The 27,815-nt window shown below is 40.1% G+C and overlaps 1 protein-coding gene across 1 annotated transcript in view; it reads left to right on the top strand.

Moving 5' to 3' along the window:
- LOC112914158 (adenylate cyclase type 10-like) overlaps window positions 1-23,140 on the top strand; it is a 47,647-nt gene extending 24,507 nt beyond the window's left edge. The window contains exons 12-32 of the mRNA XM_072731838.1: window positions 340-395; window positions 1,116-1,269; window positions 1,429-1,618; window positions 2,827-2,913; window positions 4,480-4,751; window positions 5,288-5,421; window positions 6,040-6,168; window positions 8,278-8,553; window positions 9,375-9,704; window positions 13,436-13,499; window positions 14,709-14,928; window positions 15,289-15,414; window positions 16,696-16,868; window positions 17,602-17,761; window positions 19,717-19,921; window positions 20,011-20,107; window positions 20,590-20,708; window positions 20,967-21,084; window positions 21,470-21,668; window positions 22,194-22,407; window positions 22,895-23,140. Coding sequence (XP_072587939.1) covers window positions 340-395; window positions 1,116-1,269; window positions 1,429-1,618; window positions 2,827-2,913; window positions 4,480-4,751; window positions 5,288-5,421; window positions 6,040-6,168; window positions 8,278-8,553; window positions 9,375-9,704; window positions 13,436-13,499; window positions 14,709-14,928; window positions 15,289-15,414; window positions 16,696-16,868; window positions 17,602-17,761; window positions 19,717-19,921; window positions 20,011-20,107; window positions 20,590-20,708; window positions 20,967-21,084; window positions 21,470-21,668; window positions 22,194-22,407; window positions 22,895-22,962 — 3,391 coding nt within the window. The 3' untranslated portion in view covers window positions 22,963-23,140. The remainder of the gene's footprint in view (window positions 1-339; window positions 396-1,115; window positions 1,270-1,428; window positions 1,619-2,826; window positions 2,914-4,479; window positions 4,752-5,287; window positions 5,422-6,039; window positions 6,169-8,277; window positions 8,554-9,374; window positions 9,705-13,435; window positions 13,500-14,708; window positions 14,929-15,288; window positions 15,415-16,695; window positions 16,869-17,601; window positions 17,762-19,716; window positions 19,922-20,010; window positions 20,108-20,589; window positions 20,709-20,966; window positions 21,085-21,469; window positions 21,669-22,193; window positions 22,408-22,894) is intronic.
- Window positions 23,141-27,815: the final 4,675 nt, after the last annotated feature.

Consider the following 27,815-nt stretch of genomic DNA (forward strand, 5'->3'; position numbering starts at 1 on the left):
GTCTGAGATCTTTAGCTTTTCTGTTTAGCTCTGAGCTAGTTCCTTAGTGAACTTCTTGCTGTCCAACAGGAAGAGAATTCAATAAGTCATGAATCTGGCTGTTCTTTTTTTCTTTTTTATTTCACAATTTATTTAGTTCTCTGAGCCTGGAACAATCAATATTTCTCCCCTTCCTCCTCATAAAGATTTTTAATTTTTAAAAACTCTTTTATAGAGAACTCTGGACCTTTTCAGTTTTCTGAAAGTACTTGCTGATGAGGACAATTGCTCTCTAGCTATTTAGAGATATACATTCTATCTATTGCAGTCTGTTAATAGACACATTGTCCTTTTTCTCAGAATGTTTGGGAAGAGACATTTGGCCAGAGAGAGAAATAAAAATCACCCTTTGTTAGGTGAGTTTTCTTTTCTACTTTAAATCATATTTTTTCAGCTATAGGTGATTAAATGATTTTTTTAATGCAAGACTAAATGATTCTAAGCCTATATTAAAAGAACAGAGGAAAAAAAAACAGAGAGCAGCCCTCTTACTGAATTTATGTTAGAGGCCTTGCTATTTATTCTCCTTGTTGAATGTTTACACTTCGGTGGAGTCTTCCCACTTTGCCTGAGAAGTACCAACATTTAGTAAGAATCTTTGTAAGCCAGAATTCAGCTATTGAGGTCTTTCTCAGCTTGTTATGGATCATCTCAGAGGAGAATTCCTCATCATGAGACAGCAAAGAAAGCACCAAGACTGTTACCACCCACACTGCATATTCCCTATCTTTATATTTATCTTCATTTATATCTATTAGTCTATTATCTTTAAATAACAATGACTGACTTTGAAGACTAAATTGTTATAATAGAAATGTTTACAAAAATATAAGGAGATACAGTAGCTCCCATGACTTTATGTTATTACTTAGGCTCCAGAGCAAACCACCAAACCCAGCACACATTTCTATATAGTCCAGAGTTTATTTTATGCAGAGATGTGAAACCTCATCAAAGAATGGGATTCTGCCCAGGATTTTAGGGGAAAAAATCCTTCTGAGAATTATCTTTGCAAAATAAACAGAGTGTCTACTAAAAAAGCACAGGAGTATTAGGTGCTCCCTATCTCTCTACAGATCGGGAGAAAGAACTGGAAGCCTTCCAAATGGCATGGCAGGAATGTTTGCACCAGAAGAAGGGACAAGCAGTTTTGTATGAAGGTGGAAAAGGCTGTGGAAAAAGTCAGCTGTTAGCTGAAATAAACTTCCTGGCCCATAAGGAACAGCACAGGTAAAGACTCCTGCTTCCTGGCTCAGTGTCTACTTCTCTTGAGGCTCCTTTCCCTTGGTGAGATTCTTGTATCATTACATTCAGCATCCTTGAGCTGGTGGAGTGAGTAAGCTCTCTGTGGGACAAGGGATTCCCAGTGACCACAGTTACATTCACCAGGGTGTTACCACTGAAGCTGAAGGAAACAGATTTCAAGCAGTGCTTCTATGCCATCCAGACTCTCATGGCTATCTTCTTTGAGATCGATACATGTCCAGCCTATTACCGGCAAGAGTGCCTACACAAACAACTCCATGGGATGGTAGAGGAAACCCTTCACTGCCTTTTTAATGACCTCTTCTTTGTGAAGGTAATGAAGGCCGTGGCTTTCTGAACTGGATTACTAATATTATTTTTGGTGGATAGTAGGGCCCAGTATTGTTTTCTAATCTTATGTATAACCTAAAAATACATAGTTAGCAATGGCAGGGTTGAGATCTGAAATCCCTTTGACACCAAAACCCAGGCTTTCGCTTTGTTGAGGAGAATAGATTCTAGGACTGACTCTAGCACTTGCTAATTGAATGTTATGGCACAAATCACTCTGCCTGAGCCTACATTTTTTCACCTGTGAAATAATGATTATAGTATTTTATGTGATTAGTACCTACATTTTAAAGAAGGCATAAAATAGGTCATAGTGTAAATGTGAGAGATCATAGTGTAAATGTGAGAGTGCTAAATCTGTCAAGGTGTTACTGACCAGTCGAGCATTCCCAGCAATTTTATCCATGTGTTTTCAACTCAGTTGTGATGTTTTGTTCTTTAACCCTAGCCATGGAGTTTGTCACTTGAATCAGCATCTGAATCTCAAAAGCTTCCAGCAGTCTAAGGTTTACTAGAGTGAGCAGGCTAAGAAAGAATTCCTTGGTCCACAATGCCATTTATTCTTCCTCTATCACTTCTCCTAATCTACCAAGCCTGCAGGGCATGGTATTTAATGGAAAATAGAGAAAAGGAAAATCTCTCCAATCCCTCAGTTCCGCCCTGTCTTAAAACAGGTCTTGCCTGCAGCTCTGGCCCTTGTCCAAGTGCTAGAGGAATAGCCTTACTTTGACTCTCCGGTCCATGTCACTCACTTGCTGTGAGTTGTGCAACTTGCTAGCACAATGTTAGGAGATACCCATCATGATTCTTTCTGACAAGTCTCATACACTCATTCATTCTGGTGTATTTGGAATAACTGGGGTACTGGAGCTGTCCAAAATAACATTGCTAAATCCAACCTGTCACTTTACTTCTTAGTCATGACCCTTTAAGTGTTTGCCAGAGTCTGGGTTTGGAAAGGGTCGGTCTCTCTCTTTCTCTCTCTCCCTCCTCTAATCTCCAGTGGACTTTCCATGTCACTCTGAATTGTTTTTTGGATATTGGATCAGCATTTGCGACCCTATGTCCAGTCCTATAGAAGAAACCCATTCTAACTCAAATAGCATCATTGTCTGTTCCCTTTAGAGAGTCTGCATATTTTTATTAGATTGTCATTGTGAATGCTAACATATGAATAATTTTCTTGGTTAGTTTCCCTTATCCTTCGAAGTTTCGCACATGGATGACCTGACCAGACAAAAGAAGGTTAAGGCATGTTTTTTTCAAGTGCTTCAGGAGGTGAGTACTTTTGCTACATACCATTAACTCTTAATATATGGAGATGGTTTGTGCTTATTTTAACCTATTCATAGCACAGCTTGACTTGGGCCTGTCTATCTGTGATATCTTCATTGTATCTATCTTTAACCTTGAATCAATCCTATTGTACAGCAAACAAGAAAAGTTCTTGGCTCTTCCCTGATCCTTGGTTCTTAATGAAATTTTAGTAACTTACTTTAAAACAGTGGCTTCTTCTTGGGATCCCTGGGTGGCGCAGCGGTTTAGCGCCTGCCTTTGGCCCAGGGCACGATCCTGGAGACCCGGGATCGAATCCCACGTCGGGCTCCCGGTGCATGGAGCCTGCTTCTCCCTCTGCCTGTGTCTCTGCTTCTCTCTCTCCCACTGTGTGCCTATCATAAATAAATAAAATTTAAAAAATAAAAAAATAAAAAATAAAAAAATAAAACAGTGGCTTCTAAATGAAAGCTGATAGCTGTTTTACCTCCTATTTGTTACAAATACACTCAAGCCTTAACCCAGATTACAGAGTCAAAAATATCTATAAGCAGAAACTGATGTAGTCATTCTGGAAAGCAATCTAGAAGTAATTAGTCAAATTTTAATAACATACATTTTCTAGACCTAGCAGTTCCACTCCTGGACCTATGTCGCAGGTAGTCTGTCCACTGCAGTGTTTGTGGAGGCAAGGGAGACGTTGGCATCAATGCTCTGCAGTATAATGCAGAAGTTTAGAAGGGAATAGATGAAAACATTGCAACACAGAGTGTTCTTAAAAATAATCTTGAATAAAAAGAAATCATGAGATCTATACAGTAGCATTTATATAAAAAAGTTTACTTAACTATAATGTGCATTTTTAAAGAACACAATACAAACAAAAGGATTAGGGGAACACCTTAGAATGGTTACCTGCTGCAGCAGGGGGTGGGGAGTATGAATAAAAATGAGTATATTTTTTTCAAGTTTACATGAATAAGGTCTGATAACTGCTAGTTTTAACAAGCACTCAGATAATTCTGATGTGCAGCTTGGTTTGGAAATTACTAATATAAAGTATTATGAGTTCCTATACAGTTTGAAGCCTTTGCCAAAATCAAATGTTTGAAAGCTTTATGTTCAGAGAATATTTTGATGTTCATTTTGTTTTTCAGTTAGAGTGTTTTCTTGTCCAAAGAAGCTCAGTACATTTCTTTAGAAATTAGACATACTGGCTATATTTTATATTTATAAAATAAGATATGGGGATCTCTGGATGGTCAGTGGTTGGGCATCTGCCTTTGGCCCAGGGCGTGGTCCTGGAGTCCCGGGATCGAGTCCCGCATCAGACTCCCTGCATGGACCCTGCTTCTCCCTCTGCCTATGTCTCTGCCTCTCTCTGTGTCCCTCATGAATAAATAAATAAAATCTTAAAAAAATAAGATATTACCTGGACTTAGGATACATTTTATCCTATATAAAACCCCAGATTTTTTTAATCTGTTGGGAAATTCATGGTACATTTGAAAATCAGATGACTTCATTTCTAATCAGAAGTTATCACTGTTTCTTTGCTGTTATTTTCAGGCAGTGAGGGAAACACCACTGATTTTCCTCATTGATGAAGCCCAATATATGGATACAGCTTCCTGGGAGTTTTTGGAAACATTACTCTCCACTGTGCCCATCATCATGGTGATGACATTGACCCCTACTTTCACCCTGTGTGGCTGTGCCCAGCACTTCCTGCAGAGCTCTCAGGCTGTCCTTGTGCCCATTTTGAAGTTGGCAGCAACCTCACTGTTGAGAATGGCATGTTGGGAACTGGGGGTGGTGAGCATCCCCCAAGAGCTACAGATGTGAGTGGCTAGGACTAGCTGGGCACTTCATTAAGGGCAGAGCCAGTGCCATAATATAAGTGAGAAGGCTCAGGTCTCACTTACCCAAGTTGGGGGAGAGAATGGCCTTAGTAACCATGATGAGGCCCAAGGCCAGATTTAAGGATAGACCGTCTCCTAGCAAACCAGTAAAGTGCTACCTTCCTGGGCGACCCAGGTTTTCACTAGACAAGACTTGGATGGTTTGCTTCAGGTGTCAATTATATGTGGTCAGGCCATTTTCTAGAGCTCTTTGGTAAGGGGATGTTAGTTCTTCTTAACAGCAATAGAAACAAAATAGTTAAAAAAGAAAAGTTACTGCTAAAATACATTTCAAGCCATCAGAATCTTTTTTTTTTTTTTTTACATTTCTGTGTTGCTTCTTATCTCTGTTAGAGAATATCATCAAGAGCTGACTTTAACAAAAGAAGAAATAATCCTCAGTATGAAATACCCTTAGGCTTGGCTCTCTTCAAGTGGGCATCTTAGTCAGCAATCCCCTACTTACCTCCCTACAGCTACCTTCTCCACAGGTGCTTTGGAAATCCCCTCTACTGTGAAGTCTTATGCCAGGACCTTCTCTCTAAAGATATTTTGCTCTTTCATGACCTCCAAAAGGTGGAGGAGAACAGCAAGTGGGAGAACCTCTCAGGTAAGCTTAGCTTCCAGGGTTCTACCCTCTCCGCTGCTGGGGTTCATCCTTTGATATGGCATCACCTGACCCTTATGAGGCACGTGCCTATTTCCTGCTAACATTCAAAACAAGAGTAAGCCTTCCCAGCCTGCCTCAGAGAACTTAATTGAGTCATTAAATCTTATAGTTCCTTTTTGAGCAGCCCAAGAGATAGGAATAGGAAAAGACGATTTATAAACAAGAGTTCATGAGAGAATTGCATATTAATTACTGATGAGAAGGACGACTTGAAGATTTGGATAAGGGGTGGAAGAAGGGAGGAGGGTGGGAGAGGAGGATAGAAGCATGTGTAAATCTGGAAAGGCATCCTAGGGCTGTGAGGGCTGTGACATAATAGAAGGGAGGGCTACTGGAAAGTAAATGGGAAGAGTGTAAATGTTGAATACCATATGGTAGAAAAAAATGTTAGTTTCTGAGAGAACATTAGTGAGCAGGCAGGATGAGTGGGGTAAGCCACCTTAAACATATGCTCTCTTTATCCTGTTCGTTTCTTGGCTAAATTCTTGTATTTTTGTGCCTTTAAAACTAGTCACTGAGCATGGTGTTTTCCTCAGTCATTGTCTTCTTTCCCTATAGCCAATGCCATGAAATCTACAATGTATGGTATTTTTCCTGCTGGCTCTGAAGAAGACCATGAACTTTATATCTGCACAGTCAAGGATGATGTGAACTTGGATACAGTGCTTCTCCCACCATTATTAAAAGGCAAGTCCCTTGAAAACCTCAAATGAACCAATTACAGATGTCACTGCACTTAGTAATTTGGTGATGAATATAGGTCTCTCATTATCATGCTAGTTCCATTTTCTTCTAAAAAAGAAGCCTGCCTTCTAGAAATACATTCTGGTACTGCCCAAAGAGCCTTTAAGAGATCTGTAAACGCTACTTGAGTATTGTCTTACTTAAGTGAGCCCCTTGTTCTCTGAGGCTAATGACTGAGAATTTTTCTAGTTATTTAATAAAAAATTAGGTCCCGAGTTTCCCTTTATGCATATTCCTGTGCTAGAAGAGGCACTAAGCAGGGGACATAATGTGGCTGAGATTTAAGAAAATCTATGGTGCTAGTGAAGAGACAGTGTTATACACATAGCAGGAGTTAAATAAAAAGAGGGTGAAGTAAGTTTATCATGACTGATGAGAAAAAGAATGGAGAAACCATCAGAACTGAGTAGGCATAATCAGGGGATATTCTTTTTAGAAATGAGGAAGTTGGAGTGTTTTTCATATTCTATTCAAATGTTTGGTGGTTAGGTTCCATACTAAGCCCTTTTAGAATATTATGATGATTAAGCCTGCCTTCAAGTCAAGCATGATCTTGTTGAGAATATAAGACAGGCATATGAAACAGCAATAGAGAACACCTTGGTAATTAAGGGCCAAGGCTCTGGGTACCACTGGCTCTTTCACGTACTGGCTATGAAACCTTAAATAAACTTATATAATCCTTAGTCTTCTCATCACTTCAATGAGGGTAATGATAGCACCTATTGTGTGGGGTTAGTTGAGGATTAAATGAAATAAATCATAGTACATCATAAATATTCAATGTATGTTAGCTTATAATGTTATAACATATAATAGCTCTTATATATAGCCATTATAAGCTAACATTCTGGTGTCTGTAAATCCATCTAGACAGTTCACACTCTTACAACTACAACAGGCCATACTTGGCATTGGTTTTACTAACTTGGCAGCATACAGGTCAGAAAATATACCATAAGGTGGTTTTCTTTAGTGGAGGTCCTTATGACAGTTTCCACTGCTATTCTCTGGAGCCACAAGGGGTATCTTTTGTATGACAGAATGAAACCATGATGGGTGGGTGCTTAGAAGCCCCATGTCTCAACTAGAAGCTACTGTCTCTTATCACAGCCCCATAGGCATAGATTTCAGGCTCTGCAAGGGACATGACCTATGACAAGAATTACTACACAGAAAGAAACCCAGAACTGTGGCTTACCACCAGTTATTTTTAGCTTATTCACAGTTTTCCTAGTCCAAATTCAGTTTCCCATCAGGGATAATTGCTAGCATAATAAATGTCATGTGGTGACTCAGCTGACATTCTCATTTAATCAGGATCCTGGGGAACAGCTGAAAAGTTAACCCAAGATCAATATTGTCCACAGGGAAGGAAAAGGTTAACTTGTAAGCTAAAACAAATAGCTCATTCAGCAAAGCCTTGGTCTAAATGAAAGGCCAAAGCTAGATTAGGAAGGGCCACATAAGTTACAAAAAGGGCCTTGGCATGATTGTATCTGTACTTTATATACATAATTCTACTACTAGTTAATATGTTACTGGAATAAGAATGAGAAGAAACTGGAGATGTTTCAGTGGTGTGGTGAATACCTAGTGGTTGTTGCTTGAACAATGATGGGAGAATGAGAACAAATGAGGACTTGGAGATAAGGCTCTTTTAAGAGGTTAGGGTGAATGGAAAAGGAGAGGACCAAAAGCAAGCCTTTTTTTTTTTTTTTTTTTTTTTTTTTTTTTTTTTTGAGAGAGAGAGAGAGAGAGAGAGAGAGTGCATGGATGGGAGGGGCACAGGGAGAGGGGGAGAGAGAGTCTCTTGAGCAGACTCCCTGCTGAGCGTGGTGCTCAGTGCAGAGGGCTCAATGCCATGACCTTCTCTTCTCATGACCTGAGCTGAAATCATGAGTCAGAAGCTTAAGTGACTGAGCCACCCAGGCACCCTTAAAGCCTTTTTTTTTTTTTAAAAGAATTGATTATCAACACAATGTATTCTATATTTGTAGAAAGCTTGTTCAGGGCTCTTGTTTTTTGTTTTTGTTTTTTTTTTTTCCCCAGAAATAGCAGTAAACCAGTTAGATCAATTGAGCCCAGCGGAGCAGCTGCTGGTTAAGTGTGCTGCAGTCATTGGTCACTCCTTCCACATAGATCTGCTGCAACACCTCCTGCCTGGTTGGAATAAAAATAAGCTACTTCAGGTGTTGAGGGCTCTTGTGGATATACATGTGCTCTGCTGGATCAACAAGAGTCAAGAGCTTCCTGCTGACTCAATAACAGTGCCTTCCTCGATCAAGATTATTGAACAAATCAAAGAGGAGAAGAAGAAAAAGTCAGGTGAGGAACAGCTGCTTTCTTGTTCTTACCTGAACAGAGAAGAGAACCTTGGGTAGGTATATCTGTGTTCAGAAAGAACATCAATATCCTTTATCACGGGCATCAGTTTCCTAAAACTATAGCTAAGAAATGGGGGAAAGTGATTCTTTTAATCACAAAGGAGCCATAGTGAATGAATAACCTGTATTTTTCAGAACTGTTTTAATTCCTAGAATTTTAGGTCCTTGTTAACCCCATGTGTTAAGTATCTGTAACTTAATTTTTGGTTGGAAAATAACCCTTTACTGGCTTCTAGGTATAAAATAATAAGAAAAAAAAGAATAAGCCATCTCTAATTTTTAGAAATTTATAATAAAAATAAACACATCTGGTATTGAAACACACATGAACAAAGCAAGATATACATTAGCTTGCTACCTCAAATTCTCCATGTAATAAAATTCTAGCATAGACTACCCAAAGCACATAAATTCACAGATAATTTCCCTTTGACTTTGAAATATGTTTGGGCCTTATATTTGAACAGAGAATTTCTGATGATTTGATATTTATAGTAATTTGTAGTAAAAAAAAAAATCTTAATTTAGGAGGAACATCTAAGAATTCTATTCAGTGTACTTCTGTACCACTGATCATTTTTTCTCTGTGGTACTTTGTATAAGATATATGGTCAATGTCATTCTCAGATGTGTAATATACTTTATACAGAAGAATTATAAATAAAATTTTCTTATAAACTGCAGCATGTGCTTGGGAGTTTGCTACTGATAGCATAAAAGGCCTTTGAGGGAGACTCTCACTGAGATTTTCCTATATTTCAGATGCTGACTCTCCTCTCAGTCTGCAAGAGGAACTATCCCTACATCAAACAGAGGTGCTAGAATTTGGAGTGCCACTAATACGGGAAGCTGCTTGGGAGCTGTGGCCCAAGGCACAGCAGATAGCCCTGCACCTTGAATGTGCCTATTTTCTCCAAGATTTGGCCTGCCGCTGTGGGAGCTGTCATGGTGGGGACTTTGTCCCCTTCCACCGTTTTGCCATCTGTTCTACTAAGAGCTGCAATGGGACCTCCCGGTTCTGTAGTTACAAAGATACTGGCTCAGTACTAACACAAGTGATCACAGACAAATTGCAGCTGCCTTCTCCCCAAGGTAAACCCAGGGAGCAGAAAAAGGACATGCTGGCGTCACTTCTCTTTATTCATGTACCTGGAGCTCTTCATCCAAAAGGTGGAATCAGATTAAGGGAGGAAAATAGGTGGAAAGAGCCATTTATCTCTGTGCACCGGGGATAAGCACCAGAAATAAAAAATGGAATATCAGAGCTAAAAGGAACTTTAGAGATCATGCTTATTTTGGTTGGCAATCTTGGGCAAGTTACCTAACCTCAATTAATTGAGGAAAATAACAATACCAATTGCATAGAGTTACTGTGAGAATTAAATGAGTTAAAATATTAATATTAATATTAATTAATACCCTGTGTTTTGAATAGTGCCAGGCACATGGTTAGTGCTCAGTATATTTTAGCTACTGTTGTTATTATTATTAAACTCTGTGCATATATATGAGACCCCAATGTGTATCAGAGGCTGTAACTAGGAATTAAGAATACAAAGTAAGTATGGGTCCCTGAAATGATCAGTTTTAGGGGTTGATACAGACATACAAATAGAGAATTCCAATATGACATGGTAAAGGCAATGAAAATAGCATACCTAGGCATTGGGGTATCTAGAGAAGGGGCCATTGGCTGAGCCCAAGAAGTAAGTAGGAAAAAACTCTCCCTTGAAGGAGATAATGGCCAGAAGTGAGAACTCAGGGATAAATAGGAATTAGTTGCTTGGAGAAGTTTGAGTTAGTGGATAGGTGTTCCCCAAAGCCAGTAGCCCTTCTACCACATCCTAAATGAGAGCTCACCCACATTGTTTTAACATTTTCAGTTATTGGACAGCCCATTTCATTGTCAACAACTATTAGAAAGCTTCATTCATCAAGGTGAAATCTGCCTTCTTATAACTTCACCCATTTTTCAGAGTTGCACCTTTTAAAAAAATATTTAAATTTCAGCTAGTTAACATACAGTGTAATATTAGTTTTGGGTGGACAATATAGTGATTCAGCACTTCCATACATCACCCAGTGTTCATCCTAAGTGCCCTCCTTATTGCCCATTACCTTTTTAGCCCATCTCCCCACCCCTCCCCGCTGGTAACCATTAGTTTGTTCTCTATAGTTAAAAGTATGTTTCTTGGTTTGCCTCTCTCTTTTTTTTTCCGTTTGCTCATTTGTTTTGTTTCTTAAATTCTACATAAGAGTGAAATCATATGGTATGTATCTTTTTTCTGACTGACTTATTTTACTTAGCATTACACTCTCTGACTCTATCCGTGTCAAGGCAAATGGCAAGATTTCATTCTTTTTTATGGCCGAGTAACACATATTTGTGTGTGTGTGTGTGTGTGTGTGTGTATGTACACAAACATATATATGTTACATCTTCTCTATCCATTCATCAGTTGATGGACACAGTTGATAGAAGCCAAAGCTTCTATACTTTGGCTATTGTAGATAATGCTGCTATAAACATCAGAGTGCATGTATCCCTTTGAATTAGTATTAGTATTTTTGTACTCTTTGGGAAGATACCTAGTAGTGTGATTGCCAGATCATAGGTAAGTTCTATTTTTTACTTTTTGAGGAACCACCATACTGTTTTCCACAGTGGCTGCACTAGTTTGCATTCCCACTAATAGAGTGTTTCCCTTTCTCTATATCCTCGCCAATACCTGTTGTTTCTTGTGTTGTTGATTTTAGCTACTCTGTGAGAGGTGTGAGGTGATATTTCATTGTAATTTTGATTTGCATTTCCCTGACGATAAGTGAAGACAACACAAAGAAATGGAAAGACATTTCATGCTTATGGATTGGAACAACAAATATTGTTAAAATGTCTATACTACCCAAAGCAATCTACACCTTTAATGCAATCCCTATCCAAATACCAAACAGCATTTTTCACAGACCTAGAACAAATCCTAAAATTTGTAAGGAACCACAAAAGACCCTGAATAGCCAAAGCAACCTTGAAAAAGAAAAACAAAGCTAGAGGTATCACAATTCTGGACTTCAAGTTATATTACAAAGCTGTAATGATCAAGACAGTATAGTACTGGCACAAAAATAGACACATAGATCAATGGAATGGAATAGAAAACCCAGAAATGAACCCACACTTACATGATCAACTAGTCTTGGACAAAACAGGAAAGAATATCTATTGGGAAAAAGACTATCTCTTCAACAAACACTATTGAGAAAGCTGGACAGCAACATGCAAAAGTATGAAACTAGGCCACTTTCTTACATCATCCACAAAAATAAATTCAAAATGGATTAAAGGCATTGGCATAGTGCTGCCAAACTCCTGGTTCTTGAGTTACCTTAGTCTTACTTTACCTTATTTGACATTGTTCAGCAACCAGAGAGCTGGTCCTTTTCCTTAACACAAGTTCTCCCTACAACCGTCCTTTGGTTGGGTCTTGACAGCTGTCTTCAAATATGGAAGACAGCACAGGTCTGATTTGCATTACCCTGATGATCAGTGATGACATCTTTTCACATGTCTGTTGGCCATTTGGATGTCTTCTTTGGAAAAATGTCTATTCATGTCTTCTGCTCTTAAAAAAATCGGATTTTTCATTTTTTGGTTTTGAGTTTTATAAGTTCTTTATATATTTTGAATACGAACCCTTTATCAGATATGTCATTTGCCAGTATCTTTTCCCCTTCTGTAGGTTGTCTTTTAGTTTTGTTAATTGTTTCCTTTGCCGCACTAAAGCTTTTTATTTTGATGTAGTCCCAACAGTTTATTTTTGCTTTTGTTTCCCTTGCCTCAGGAGACATCTATAAAGAAGTTGCTATGGTTGATGTCAAAGAGGTTATCGTCTATGCTGTCTTCTAGATTTTTATGATTTCAGGTCTCACATTTAAGCCTTTAATCCATTTTGAATTTATTTTTGTGGATGATGTAAGAAAGTGGCCTAGTTTCATACTTTTGCATGTTGCTGTCCAGCTTTCTCAATAGTGTTTGTTGAAGAGATAGTCTTTTTCCCAATAGATATTCTTTCCTGTTTTGTCCAAGACTAGTTGATCATGTAAGTGTGGGTTCATTTCTGGGTTTTCTATTCCATTCCATTGATCTATGTGTCTATTTTTGTGCCAGTACTATACTGTCTTGATCATTACAGCTTTGTAATATAACTTGAGTTATACTCCCTTTCAATCCCACCATTCATGCCTCTGAGCCCTAATGGTAACATCTCCACATCATTCCCAGTTTTTTACTTTTTGATCTGTGGAAAGGCAGCTGCAGAGGAACAGAGAAATCTGAAGGATAAGGGCTGTTTGAAGCCAATTAGGTAAAGCTGGAACCCCTGCTGGCCACTGTGACTCTAGTGAACTGTGGCATCAGGGGTCCTTGTGATTTTCCACACTAGGTCTAGCTCTGTGATTCACTCTCAGCTGGTCGTGAACTCAATACAGATATATTCAAGGATTTCTTCTATTAGAAGTAGCCATCAAACCAGAGGGACCTGTTATTTATTCATTTCTCTAGCAAATAGAATTAGGGACTGGTTTGGGAGGTTTGAAAAGAGTTACTATTTGAATCCTAAGTAGTTCCCATTAAGGAATTTGTAATCTACCATCCTGTTTTGTGTGTAGGCTGATATTAAACCTAAACTTGATATTAAACCTAAACAATTGAGGGAGGCAATTAGGTCATGAACTAAGCTTCAGAGGAGAGGTAGTCAAGAATTGGAAATATTCTCAATTAATACGAAGATGGATAATGAAAGATAATAATCTTTTTCTCTCTACAGATAGTTTTCAGTTCCAGACAAAATCATTCAGAAGTCAGGAGGCCTTCACAAGTGAACACTGCAGGTAAATGGAGATGCTGAGAGTGGGCTTGGGGGAACAAGGAAGTGAGACACGGGTGACTATTAAAAGGGCCACTTGCCTCACCTGCAGACCAGGAACGCCTCTGACCACCCAGGAGTAGTGACCCTTGTACCCAATCCAGAGTTCAAGTTAACAGAGAATTGGAAAGGCAATTTTTGATTTTTTTAGGGAAATTATTTCTTAGTGTTTAGGAGAAGCTTCATTTAATAGTTCTCGAATGCACTATACACATGGCTGATTTTTCTCTGCTATAAATTTGCCTTCTCAATTATGTTTGACCCCAGACGATATTAAAAGGAATTTACATTTCCTAATCATGTGCCTCCTGACTTTCTAATGTCTAGCCTATCAAATTTAAATGTCCCTATCTTGAGTTCACCAGACCCTCTAGAGTTTCCTGTCCTGCTTATCCAACCTGATTTCTTAGAGGTTTTCAAACAAAAATCTGTATTCTACATGAATCATCCCCACACTCACCTGTATATCTCTGCTCACACGATTATCCCTTTTTGAAATTCTAAGTGGCCTCCGTATCCTTCTACTTATCAGAGTGTTCAGTGATCTTCAAAACCCTCCTCAGTTTCCATATTTTTTAATCATTCTGCCTCAGAGAGATCTAACCTCTTTCGAATTCATGGTGTTTATAGAGAGTGCATGGACTAGTAGAGAAGTGAGCTCTAGTTTGGTTCTATTCAGTAGCTGTGAGGCCATTCAGAAGTCACTGAAGCTTCCCAAGCCTCAATTGCCTCTTCAGTAAAAGGAGGGTAGTTTTTGCCTATCTGAAAGACAGTGTTATTGTAGGATAAGATGGTGTTGTATAAAATCATGTTCAAATGTGTTGACAAAGTTCAAATATGCTCATACAGAAATTATTACTATTGCCTTGTGTCATTTTCATGTTTATATTTTACACACTCTTAGTTTACTCCTCAGGTATAGTTGTTTCCCCATTTAGTCTGTGAGGTACTTAGATTGGCTATAGGTTTTTTAAAAATCCTTAATAGGGCTTTGACATTATAGATCAGGTCCCTGACTTTCAAAAACGTATGGAGTGATGGAGGAGAAGGCTAACCACAGAATTAATGAGCTATAAAGGAAGGCCTCCTGGAACAAGTGGCTTGGAGACCTGGTAATATGCCGAGAACAGTGGCTGCTTTGTGACCACTCTCTGTTCACCTTCTTTCCATAAAGAACAGAGGAAGAGTTCCTGGATCAAGTGAACAGGAAGCTGTCTCAGGACAGCCCCGAGAAAAACATGTTGACCACCAAGCCCTGTCACTGTGAGGATATCCTGAAGTTAGTGCTCTCACCACTCACCCACCACTGCCTGGTCATTGGAGAAACCACATGTGCATTTTATTACCTGCTGGAGGCTGCTGCTGCCTCCTTGGACCTATCAGATAATTACATGGTGAGCAGGCTCTGCTCCTTGCCCCTGAGCTGAGTCCTTTCACTTGGAGAAGTTGGTGGGGATTTCTTATTGTCAAGTCAGCTTGGGTGAAAAATGGAGCAAAGAGGAGAGAGAAAGGAGCTGGAAGGTGTTTAGGAGAAAACATGAAGTGGGAATGTCCAGTCCAAGAGCACCAAGCGCTGCTGGCCCTGCCCCTGACTTAGGTGTGCCATCCAGCTCCCCATTTCTAACTGTGAAACCACCCTGATTCCAATCCAAGTTTTGACTTCATCATAACCTTATTCCAGGCTTCGTCCTCATCGCACTACTAGGGTCATCTGAATCTTAATCTTGTCTCTCCATCCCTTGTCTTGTTTGGAGGCCTTCCTTTATTTGAAGAAGGCAAGCAGTCTTCTGGGACAGCCCTCAGCATTCTCATTTTTGAAAAAGCACAAGGTGAAGATCTGTCAGTTTGAGGAGGCCACTTTCTGCTGTCTTCGGTCAGAGGTAAAGTCAGGGCAGGACCCTGAAGTTTGAGTTGTTTCTCCTTGAGGGTTACCCTATTATTCCCTTTAAAAATCTTTGTGACTTTTGCATGCAATTATAAATGTGATAATGTGAGAGAAGGTTTTACAAATTCCAATCATAACAATACACAATATGTAGAAAGTGAAAAGAGCTCCATGCTGCCCCCAGCATAGTTAATAATGTGCATATTCCACCAGAAATATACACATAGGCATATCATTATTATTTTCTATTGTTTTTAAAAATAGAATTATATTCTACATTCTCTTTCTTCTGCAGCTGACTTTTATTCTTGACAGTATAGACTGAACATTTTTGTATATAGGTGTGCATCCAGTTACAGCTGCCAAGCACTCCCTTGTATGCTTATATCAAAGATTAATCAGCCCGTTCTTCACGTGCATTTAGGTTGTCTCTAATTTGAGATTATTATAAGGATTGCTACAGTGATTATTCTTGTATATATCTCTTTCTTCCTTGTAAAAATGTTTCTGTAACAGAAATTTCCAGAGGTAGAAATGCTAAGGTAGAAGATAAGAATGATTTTACATTTAATAAATATATTGCCAAATTGTCCATCAAGATTACACATCTTCCTTGACTTGTGTTGGGGTTACATCTCAATAAACCCATAATAAGTTGAAAATATCATGTAGCCAAATCTAATATATCTATCACAAGTTGAAAATGCATTTAATACACCTAACCTACCAAACATCTTAGTTCAGCCTGGCTAATCTTAGACATAGTGAAAACACTTACATTAGCCTACAGTTGGGCAAAATTATCTAACACAAAGCCTGTTTTAGAATAAAGTGTTGAGTATCTCATGGAATTTATTGGGTACAATACTGAAAGTGAAAAATAGAATGGTTATATGGGGACAGAATGATTGTTGTATCAGTCGTTTACTCGTATGATCCAATGGGTGACAGGGAGTGTACCCACTGCTGCCACCCAGCATCATGAGAGAGTATCATACCATACATATAATGCTACCCCAGGAAAAGATCAAAATTCAAAGTCAACCTTCTGACAAATGTGGTAGATGAGAAAAGAGGGTGTTTTATCCACAGCCATATTTTCTCACTCCTTTACCCACACACGGTTCTACTGGTGCTGGTTAGTGTGGCACAGCCCTATGGTGCCCTTACTCTGACACCTCAGTGGCCTGAGTTCTAGCCCTAAATGAAAGAGCCAGTGTATTATGTCCAGAGCTTACAGAGTTTACATTGTTGTTTCTCATTTTCCCATCTCTAGGTCTGTTTCAACATGGGACAGATCACCTTGGCCAAAAAACTGGCCAGGCAAGCCCTTCGACTGCTGAAAAGGAATTTCCCTTGGACCTGGTTTGGTGTCCTTTTCCAAACATTCCTAGAAAAATATTGGCGTTCCTGTTCCCTAAGCCAACCTCCAAACAACCCCAGTGAGAAGTGAGGAGCCTGGCCAAGTCATCCGGTCCCTTTAGGACCACAGAGAACTAAACTGGGACCAGGCGTGGAGTATTGCCTCTATTGACCTAAGACTCCTCCTCTTCCAAGCATATAGCAGTTCCGGTTCCTCTACCTTACTCTCTGAACCAATAAAATATAGCAGAATGAGGACTTCTTTTGGTTTTGAAGCCTGGTATTACCCTGTGTTTTTCAAATAAAAATACATATTACCCTGACTTTTTCAAATCAAGATACATATATGTATGTGTGTATATACATATATATACATATATATATATAGCAATTTAATATTATTTCTGATATATATACAAAACACTAAATTGCTGCCCAGTTATTAAGCCATAATAACTTATAGGAAATATATTCAAAATAGCAATTCAAAGAATGAACCTTTTAAAAACACTTCTTTAAATTTTTCCAATCAAGAAGGATGATTTGATTTGAGGCACCTGGCTGGCTTAGTAAGAGCACAGGACTCTTAATCTCAGGGACATGAGTTCAAGTCCTATGCTAGATGTGGGGCCTACTTTAAAAAAAAAAAAAGGATGATTTAAAAAGGTTTATGGGGCTAGAAGCAATGGGATCCCAGGAACATGTCTGAGTTTGAAAGCCTGTAGAAGGCCCCTTGATGAATAGATTTGGATTTTTGTGGGGAGGGATAGTTGGGCACTGGTGCAGTCTAAGGGCGTACTAAGCGCTCTGTACTTCACAGCAGCAAGAAGAAGCTGGCAGTCCTGCAGCAGCAGGTACACTGCCTCTCCCTGCTCTGGCAGCTCTATAACCTGGAGACCACAGCCAGCAGCCACAGGTTTGCCTGCCTCGCCACTCTTATGCAGAAGAATTCTGCTGAGGAGTTTGCAAATGAAGCCCAGGTAGGCAAATCCTTGCTTCACCTCTGGACCTCACTCAGAAACCTGAGATGCTAGGGAGAGAGATTCCTGAGTTTAGCTTGACTCTACAATAACCCAGACTTAATGAGACATACTGATCATATGTTTGAGCAGCATTTCTCATATTGCAGCTTTTAGATGGGTTTCCAGGTGTGGCTGTCTATGAGTTCCCTGAACTGAATGTCAGCTTTGGTTGTATATTCAAGAACACTTGGGGAGTGGAGGGAGGTAGGGAACTGGTCATAGCTTTCATCGGATTCTTAAAGAAGTCCATGACCTAAAAAAGGATTCAAATTGCTGACTTGGGAAAAAAGAAGGAAGGGAAATGTCTTCCTAATTTTAGTGTCCATCTATCTATCTCTCTTTTTTATCCATCTGTTCAATAAATATTTGATGAACACCCATTATGTACCGGGCACTGATCCTGGTTCCAGGGAAACAGACAAGAAGAGATCAGTGAAATATATGGAATGTTAGGTGATAATAAATACAGTGGAGAAATATTAAGTGGAGTCAGGGGCCCGTGGGATTCTGGGAGCTGGGGATGGGGTACAGTTTTAAACAAGGTGATAGGAAAATCCTCAACGAGCTAGTGACATTTGGGCAAATATCTGAAGGAGGTGAGGAAGTAAGCCACATGGCTATCAGGGAGAAGAGCAGACAGGCAGAAGGCAGTGTGATGCACAAGGTATGCTGCCCATGTTTGAGGAACAGCGAGGAAGCCAATGTGACTAGAAGGGAGAAGATAGAACCAGGAGGTGACCAGAGAGAGCCAGGGGAAGGTGGATGGCAGATGGTGCAGGCCTGTAGGCCACTATAGGAGTTTGGACTTTACAGAAGATGGGAAGCAAGTGGTAGGTTCTGAAAAGAGGAGTGACAGAGTCTACTTTTATTTTAATAGGATTATTCTTTCTGCTGTATTGAGAATCAGTTGAAGGAGGGAAGAGAGGAAGCAGGGAGGTAAATTAGGCTATCGCAGCAATATAGGCAAGAGATAGTTGGCTTGGATTGTTGTGGTGGCAGAGAAAGCAGGAGGAGTGGTCTTCCATTAGGAGAGAACCAATAAGATTCACTAAGTTGATGAGTTCTGGGATGGGAAAGAAAGAAGAGTCAAGGATAATCCCACGATTTGCAACCTGGACTTCTGGAGAGATAGAGATGCTCTTAGTTAGGATGGGGCAGTCTGAACAAGAAACATATTTGGGGGGAGATTGGAGCCAGGTTTTAGACATGTTTGAGATGCTTATTAGACATCTAGATGGAGAAGTTAAGTAAGCAGTTGAATATGCAAATGTGGGGCCCATGAGAGAGGTCAGGGAACTGGAAATAGAATTGTAAGGGTTATCTGTGTGTAAAAAGTATTTAAAGCCATGAAACTAAGTGAGCTCTCCCAAGGGAATGAGCGAAGGTCCAAACTGAGTTAACAGCTCCAAGATTAAGAGGTCAGGGTCATAAAGAGAAATTGGCAAAAGAAACTGAGCAGTTGCCAAGAGAATATGATGTCCTCAAAACGTAGTGAATACAGTGTTTGAAGAAGAGAGTCATTGTCAAATGTGCACATACTTATAACCGATATGTAGGCAGCAGTTCTGAAGAGTTCTAAGGAACGAGAATCAGAGGCCTTCGTTAGAGAAAATAGAAGTGCAGTTTGGCCAGTGTTTTGAAGGGAAGGTCTAAGACTGGAGAAAAAGGGGGGCAGGTAAAGAAAGCATTTGTTTAAAGATCAGGCAGTGGGAATGATCAGATCAGAAGTGTGGGGGCGAGAAGGAGTATGTTTTCACAGCGGGAGTTGGGGAGAGTGATAGGGACTCCAGCAGGCCCTGATTATGTGGGCAGCAAGGCCCCATTGTGGGCTCTTCATGCAGGAAAGGGACATGATGGAAGTGTAGCGGGAATGTACAGTAGGAACATTTTGCCCCATGTTTGTTGTCCTACAGGTTGTCTGTACCTATGTGGCCCTATCCCAGTTCTCCCAGAATACGGGTGACAGGGACAAGTGGCTGCACTGTGAGCAGATGGCCATTCAGAAAAGCAGCCTATGCTGGTTCTCCAGGGAGGGATTGCTGGCCACAGCCCAGCTCATGCAGGCCTTGGCCTACACCAAGCTCTGCCTCGGCCATCTGGACTTCTCCATCAAGCTGGGTAATGGGGCTTGGTGCTGGTGGGCCTAAGGCTCTTAGAGAGGCCAAGTTCACCACTAGGCCTCACACAGTGCTCTTTCACCTCTTTAGGTTTTCAAGCTCATGAGATATGCAGACACCTCAAGAAACCAGCTCTGGAGAATCTGGTTCTCTCAGTTCTCTTCAGATCTGCATTTCTGAAGAAGAAGTATTAAGAGCATTTACTGCTATTTGTATTTGTTGCCTAAGAGGGGAGGGTATGATCTTCAAAAGAAGTTTGAAATGGAGGGAGAGACACTGTTCCATTTCTTACAGCCAATGCTGTCTCTTCTCTAGTCACTCCAGGAAGCCTCGTCTTAAGTGTGGGGCTTGGGAGTGGAAATGCATATTCATCCTCCTTCCCACCCCCACTTTGACCCCCTTCTCTTCCTCCTTCATTTCTTCACAAAGAGGTAGGGATTGCAACAGCTCAAGAAAGAACCTAGAAACTGACTCAGAGGCATTTGCCCACTTCCTTTGCTGAGAATCAGGTCTGATCTCAGGCACACATACTTTCTGTATTAAATAGAACTAAGGCGAGGAGATCTGGGGGATGTTAGACTACTTTGGAGATGTAAGATCCCCTCCCCTCCTCTCCTCTACCATCCTCCTCACTCCCTAGTGGGTCCCAGTGGCTCTGTCTCTTGGCAGATTTGATCTGTGTGTCCATGTGCTGGAGCGTCAGTGGGTGCTCATTTCCCACGGTCATGATGTCCTTGGCCTCGCCTGCTTCTATTCTGCTTGCTTAGATCTGCTGCTCTACGGAGAAGGTAAATCTTGTGCAGGGCTCTGCTATATTCCCAAAGGATTCAGACCTCAGCGCCCTGTGTTTGGAACACAGGTAGTCATGAGCCCCTCCCTGGGCATGGCCCCTGCTCCTAGTCCCTGGTTCCTTAAAATCCAGGAAACACATTGTGATTCAGGGTGTCTGTGTTTCAGGTGTTGTCTGCTCCCCTATACCACACACCTTCTATACCAGTTCCTATGCTGACAACTGACCTCAGCCTGGTTACCTTGTCTGTCCACAGGATTGCTGTGTCGGCCCTTTGGCGAGTGTCTGCATTTCATTCAACACTGTGAGCACAGCTGCATTCTAAACTCTCAGAGTAATGTCATGCTGGGGGTCCACTCATCTCTGGCCATGTGGTAATGTGGGGTACCAGAGTCTCACTCAGTGGGAAAGGGTAGAAACTTAAGGACATCATGGGGTCATTTAAGCTACTGCCTTTTACTCCTCCAGGCAGGGTGGTATTCTGCATCAGTCCCTATTCCTAAAGACCTTTACCTCCTACCCCCTCCCATCTTATTAAAAGGGTTCTTCTTGTCCCTGGGCAGGTTTGGGTCTATAGCTTTAGGATTAAGTTTAAGGTTACATTTAAGTGCTGGATGTCTCCATTTAAGTCCCCTTCATGTGAGTTAGTAGCCTTGGCCACTGGCCCACATCACAGTTCTGACTGTCCAGGAGATCTTACAGCCTTAAAGAAGTGATGGCTCAGCGGATGGAGCTGAGAGCTGTGATTCTTCCCTCTAGGTTTGCCCAGGACTCCCAGTGGAATCTCTTTGAGCACCACTTCTCCAAGGCTCGCCAGTTGGTGAAAAGAACCAATGCCTCACTATTTGGTTCACATGGCTTTGTCCGATTCCTGGAGTGCCATGTGCTAATGTTACAAAAAATGCCAGACAGTGTCTTCATGCACACTCTGCCAGAGGCTTGCAGCCAAACCCTCAAGGTACCTGTTTCTCTACTGTCCTTCACCTGTCACCTAAGTTCTAGTTTGGTCCTGTGGTACCCTTTTTGTTACCTGCATCTCTCCCTTATTCTTCTCCTTGCTGCTTCTGTCTCTCTTTCCTTGTCAAACACCTTTTTCTTCCACCTAGAAAATCTTTCCATGTACCTCATGTACCCTCCCAGATAATCTTGCATGTAGGCCAGGACTGGATTCCCTGACTTTCTGCCTTTGCACAGCTACTACCCACTACCACTAAAATGTTAACATTTAGTACTTCTCAGTGGACCCACTCTGGCTCAGTTTGACACATCTTCCTACAGCCCTGCTTTCTGCATCTAAGGCATTCTGGTTCAACCCTAGCTCAAAACCAACTCTCTGGGACTGCTCTGCCATGAGTGCCTCCTCTCTGACCCCCAAACCCTGGGCACATAACTGAGTGGGTGGGTACTGTCCTAGGTCCTGGTGGAGCAGAGCGGAGGAAGGACAAATCCATCCTTGACCTCATGGAGTTTCTTCTCCTTTCAGTACTGTAAGGAGTTCTTCTCTCGGTGTGTGACCTGCCCAGTCTATCACCAGTGGGTCTCTGAGCTTAAAGCCTCTGTAATGAGATATGGAAAGAGAGAATCCATGTCCTCGACTAACATCATCAGACCTTTTGACACCTGCTTGGCCAGGATTTGGATAGAGGGAGAATACCTGGAGGAAAACCACTCCTTTGGAGGACATTTAGGAATACAGAGTAAGCATTCATTCCTTGAACCCTAGTCTGAGAGATGTCACAGACAGGTCTGGACCCTTACAGGCAGCTAAAGGCTGCTCCAAAGAAAGAAGGGATGCAAAGCTATGAGGAGTTAGTCCTTGTCCACAGGTAATTATCATCCTCTCACTGGTACCAGGCCCACCCCAGACAGACAGGGCCCTTTTCTCAGCCCTTTGTTCCAGCATCTGTAACCCATAAGCAGAGAAAATTCCTCCTTGATCCCAGCTTAAGTAACTAAATTGTTTCTATGGAGGAGCTGGATGGTCACTAAGGGAGAAAGAAGGCTTAAGAATCCACAGTGTAATGTCTATGAAGGTAAATGGTAAGATGTGGGCAAGAAAAAGAGGAAAGTTTATAGTTCTTGCCTTGGGGCCCAGCAAATCTCCTTTTCTAGGCCATGAGTTAGATTTGTAATTGCTGAGGACATTCTTTGGGATTTGGGATATTTTTTATGTTCCTCTTTCAGGATTTGGCAGAATGGCTGATGTCAAGGAGAATAAGAATGAAGAAGAAATTCAAGAATGTACATGTTAAAAAAAAAAAAGCCATCTGAAGGGACCATGGTTTTCTTGTTTTATATAACACAAAGAAATGACCCAAGTTCTCCTTTTGAAGATACTGTATAGTGGACATATCCAACATATTACCCTTTTACAGTAACCACTATCTATAGCTTTGTCAAAATAAAAGCCTATGTTTCTGAAGCATGAAACTTAGACCTTTCTTAACTCTTAACAGTCATTGGAACAAGTGAGGAAGAAATCAGAAGCAGCGTAGAATGGAGGCCTGGGAGGCTTTGAGATGGACAGATTGCTTCTTCTATAAGGCAAGATCCATTAGCAAATGGAAAACACAGCCCTAATACAGAGGGTGTGGTTACTTATGGAAAGCTGGCAAAACAAGTGCTTTGATGTCACCCTCTTGGCACAGATGGGTGTGCCAAGGCTCCTAAGAAGTTGAGGAATCTTCTAAGAGGTTCAGAGGGCTGTGGGAATCCACGTCTCTTTTGGGGATTCCTACGTGAAACTCAAATTGCCAACGTGTACATGACTCTAGCTCTCTTCTTTCTTTATTCTCCCTTTCTAGAGCTGCTGCCTTTAACCTTTATCTGTTTGATGGCCTTTCTTAGACTGAGCCTGATCTTCCTACTGATTTTTTTACACTTTATAACTCAATCATCTAGTGCTTGAAATACATTCTTTAAATCCTTTTATCTACTCTGTGAAGCAAGTACTTTTTAAAAAAGATTTTATTTCATTTATTCATGAGAGACAGAGAGAGAGAGAGAGAGAGAGAGAGAGAGAGAGAGAGAGAGAGAGAGAGGGAGAAGCAGGGAGCCTGATGTGGGACTCCATCCCTGGTCTCCAGGATCACGCCCTGGGCCAAAGGTGGCGCTAAACCACTAAGCCACCTGGGCTGCCTGCAAGTACTTAATTTTATCTTCATATTACAGATGAAGAACCTGAAGCTTAGGAAAGTCTTACCCCAGGACACAGTCACAAAATGATGGAGCTGGGATTTGAACTCAAATTTGATTCCAGAGTTCTGCACTAGGCTATAGAGACTTTCGTGGGACCTAGCCTATGGTAAGCTATCCTGTACACAGTCTTCAATATTCTGTTCAAATGACTATGATCAGAACTTTAAGGACAAGCAGGGAGGTGTTTGGGAAAAGGAGCCCTGTACTGGCCACTTAAATCCTGCTGTCTGGTCTGTACTTTCCCTGTTCCCCCTCTACCCCACTCCCCCTTTTTTTCCACCTCTTATTACCCTCCTTCCTCTCCCTCTACTCCCTCTCTACTCCCCCTTCCATTCCTCTGTCTCTTACCTCCTTCTTCCTTAGTCCTTCTCACCTCTTTTCCTCCTCCACTTCTTTAAATTTCTGAGAGGCACCAGGGACTCTAGAGCCAGACAGCCTGGGTTCAAATTCTAATTCTGCTATTTATTTGCTGTGTTAGCATAAATTTATCTTCTTTATGCTTCAGTTTCCCTTTCTGTAAATAAAGATAAAAACAGAATAAAGAACATCATTGTGATGATAAACATAAAACACTTAGAACATTATTTGACACAAAGTAAGCACTCAATGAGTATTAGCTATTATTATCAGTTTAATTTTTATATTTAAATACAGATTATACAGTAATGTGGCAGTTTTCAGAAGGAACAAAGTGTCTAACAGTGAAAATCTTTCCCATTCCTGCCCTCCAGCCACTAGTCCCCCTTCCCCAGAGCTGATCTGTGTTACCACTTCTTTGTGTATCCTGGCAAAATTATTTGTGCACCTACAAGCAATAGCATATATTTACTGCACCCTTCTTTCCCACAAATAGTACTAACTAGTCAACTGTGTTGCTCTTTCCTTTTTCTCTTTTCTTTTCTTTTTTCTTTTCTTTTCTTTCCTTTTCTTTCTCTCTCTCTCTCTCTCTCTCTCTCTCTCTCTCTCTCTCTTTCTCTCTTTCAATTTTTTTTCTATTTTTTCCCTTTTGGCAATTTTTATAATTGAAATAGAACCCATCCTTTCAGAAGGAGAAGTGGGTGGGGAGATAGGGTGACTAGGTGATAGGCATTAAAGAGGGCACACGATGAGATGAGCACTGTGTGTTATATTTCATGTTCACAAATTGAATTTAAATAAAATTTTTAAAAAATTAAAAAGAATCCACCCTTTAAAAAGACAATTCAGTGGCTTTTAAATTTTTATTTCTTTTTTTTTATAGTGTTCAATAATCTATCAGTTGTGTATAATACCCAGTGACTTTTAGCATATCACAAAATTATGCAACCATCACCACTATCTAATTCCAGAACATTTTTATCACTCCAAAGAGGGACTCTCTGCCCATTAGCAGTCCCTACACAATCCCTCTTCTCCCAGCCCCTAGTAACCATCTGTCTCTATTTACTTACCTTTTCTGGACATTTCATATAAATAGAATCATTATATATGCTCTTTGTGTCTGGCTTCTTCCACTTAGCATAATCTTTCCAAGGTTCATCCACGTTGTTGTAGCATTCCTTTTTATGATTGGATAGCATTATATTGTATAGATCACACTTCATTTATCCATTCACACCAGCTTATGGACACATGGGTTGTTTCCACTTTTTGACTGTTATGAATAATACTAGTATAAACATCTGTGTGTAAGCTTTTGTATGAACATATATTTTCAATTCTCTTGAGTATATACCGATGAATGGAATTATTGGGTTATACAGAAACTCTGTGTCTAACTTTTTAAGGAGCTGTCAAACTGTTTCCCAAAGTTGCTATAGTATTTTATAGTCCCATCAGCAATGTGTGAGGATTCCAGTTTTCCACAGACTCACCTGGCTAACATGTGTTACTGCTTCTCTTTTTTAAAGATTTTATTTATATATTTTGAGAGAGAGACAGAGAGAGAGAGAGAATGAGCAGAGAGGAGGGGCAAAGTCAGAGGGAGAGAGAGAAAATCTCAAGCAGACTCCATACTGGTCATGGAGCCCAGTGTAGGGCTCAATCTCATGACCCTGAGATCATGACCTGAGCTGAAACCAAGATTCAAATGCTCAGCTGACTGAGCCACACAGGTGCCCCTACTTCTCTTTTTGATATAGGCATTCTCGTGGATATAAAGTGGCATCTTATTGTGACGTTGATTTGTATTTCCTTTATGCCTAATTATATTAAACATTTTTATGAGCTTATTGGCCATTTGTCAATCTTCTTGGAGAAATGTCTTTTGGAATCCTCTGCTCATTTTTTATTAGGATACACGTCTTTTTATTGTTGAGATTAAAGAGTTTTTAAAAATATATTATAATACTAGACCCTTATCAGATTTGATTTACACATATTTTCACTCATTCTGTGAATTGTCTTTTCACTTTCATGATGATACCATTTTGCAGCAAAAATGTATTAAGTTTTCATGAAGTACAATTTATCTGGTTTCTTTGTTTTTTGGTTACTTGTGCTTTAAGTGTTGTATCTTAGAAATCATGAAGGTTTACACCTCTTTTTTTTCTAAGAGTTTTATATAGTTTTAGCTCTTTTAGATCTTTGATTTATTTTGATTTATTTTTTGCATTTCCAAATTCTTTCTTTGCATGTGGTATCTACTTGTCTCAAAACTGTTTAAAAGACTACTCTTTTCCCCCATTTAAATGACACTCTTGTTGACATACGGTTTTGTTAGATGTATGGGTCTACTTCTGAACTCTCAGTTCTGTCCCGTTGTTCTCTGTGTCTATCCTCATGCCAGTACACACCATCTTGATGTAGCTTTGTAGTAAGTTTTAAAATCAGGAATATGAGTCCAACTTTATCATTCTTTTTCAAGATTGTTAAAACAAGCAGCTAAAGCTGCTCAGGGCTCCTTGCATTTCCATATGACTTTTAGGATCAACTTGTCAATTTCTACAAAACGGGCAGCTATAATTTTGATAGGGATTGAGTTGAATCTGTAAGTAAGTTGGGGAAGAATTGCTATCTTAACCATATTAAGTTTTCTGATCCATGAAAATGTCTTATCTTTTCCATATATTTAGGTCTCTTTTGATTTCCTTCAATAATGTTTTATAGTTTTCAATGTACAGATCTTGAACATTTTTGTTAAATTTATGCATAAATATTTTATTATTCTTAGTTCTGTTGTAATGGAATTGTTTTCTTAATTTCATTTTTGAGTTACTACTAGTGCATAGAAATAAAACTGATTTTTGTATATTGATTTTGTATCCTATAGCTGCTGGACTCAATTATGAACTCTAAGTTTTTTTGTAGATTTCTTAGGATTTTGTATATACAAGATCATATCATCTACAAATGGAAATAATTTTACTTCCTTTCCAATCTAGGTGCTTTTTATTTCTTTTTCTTGCCTAATTACACTTGCTAGAACCTATAGTACAGTATTGAATTAAAATGGCAAAAGTGGACGTCTTTGTCTTGTCCTCAATCTTAGGGACAAAGCTTTTAGTTTTTTACCATTTTATTTTATTTTATTTTATTTTATTTTATTTTATTTTATTTTATTTTATTTTATTTTAAATATTCTATTTATTCATGAGACACACACACACACACACACACACAGAATGAGAGAGAGAGAGGCAGAGACACAGGCAGAGGGAGAAGCAGGCTCCATGCACGGAGCCCAACGTGGGACTTGATTCTGGGACTCCAGGATCACGCCCTGGGCCAAAGGTGGTGCTAAACCTCTGAGCCACCCGGGCTGCCCAGTTTTTTATCTTTTTAAAGTATGAAGTTAGCTGTGAGTTTTTGTAAATGCCCTTTGTCAGGTTGAGGGAATTCCCAGATCCTCCTACTTTGTTGAGCATTTGTATGATGATAGGGTATGGATTTTGCCAAATGCTTTTGCTATGCTGAGAGGATCATGTGT

Source organism: Vulpes vulpes, chromosome 1 (assembly GCF_048418805.1).
Source record: "Vulpes vulpes isolate BD-2025 chromosome 1, VulVul3, whole genome shotgun sequence".
Classification (NCBI taxonomy): domain Eukaryota; kingdom Metazoa; phylum Chordata; class Mammalia; order Carnivora; family Canidae; genus Vulpes; species Vulpes vulpes.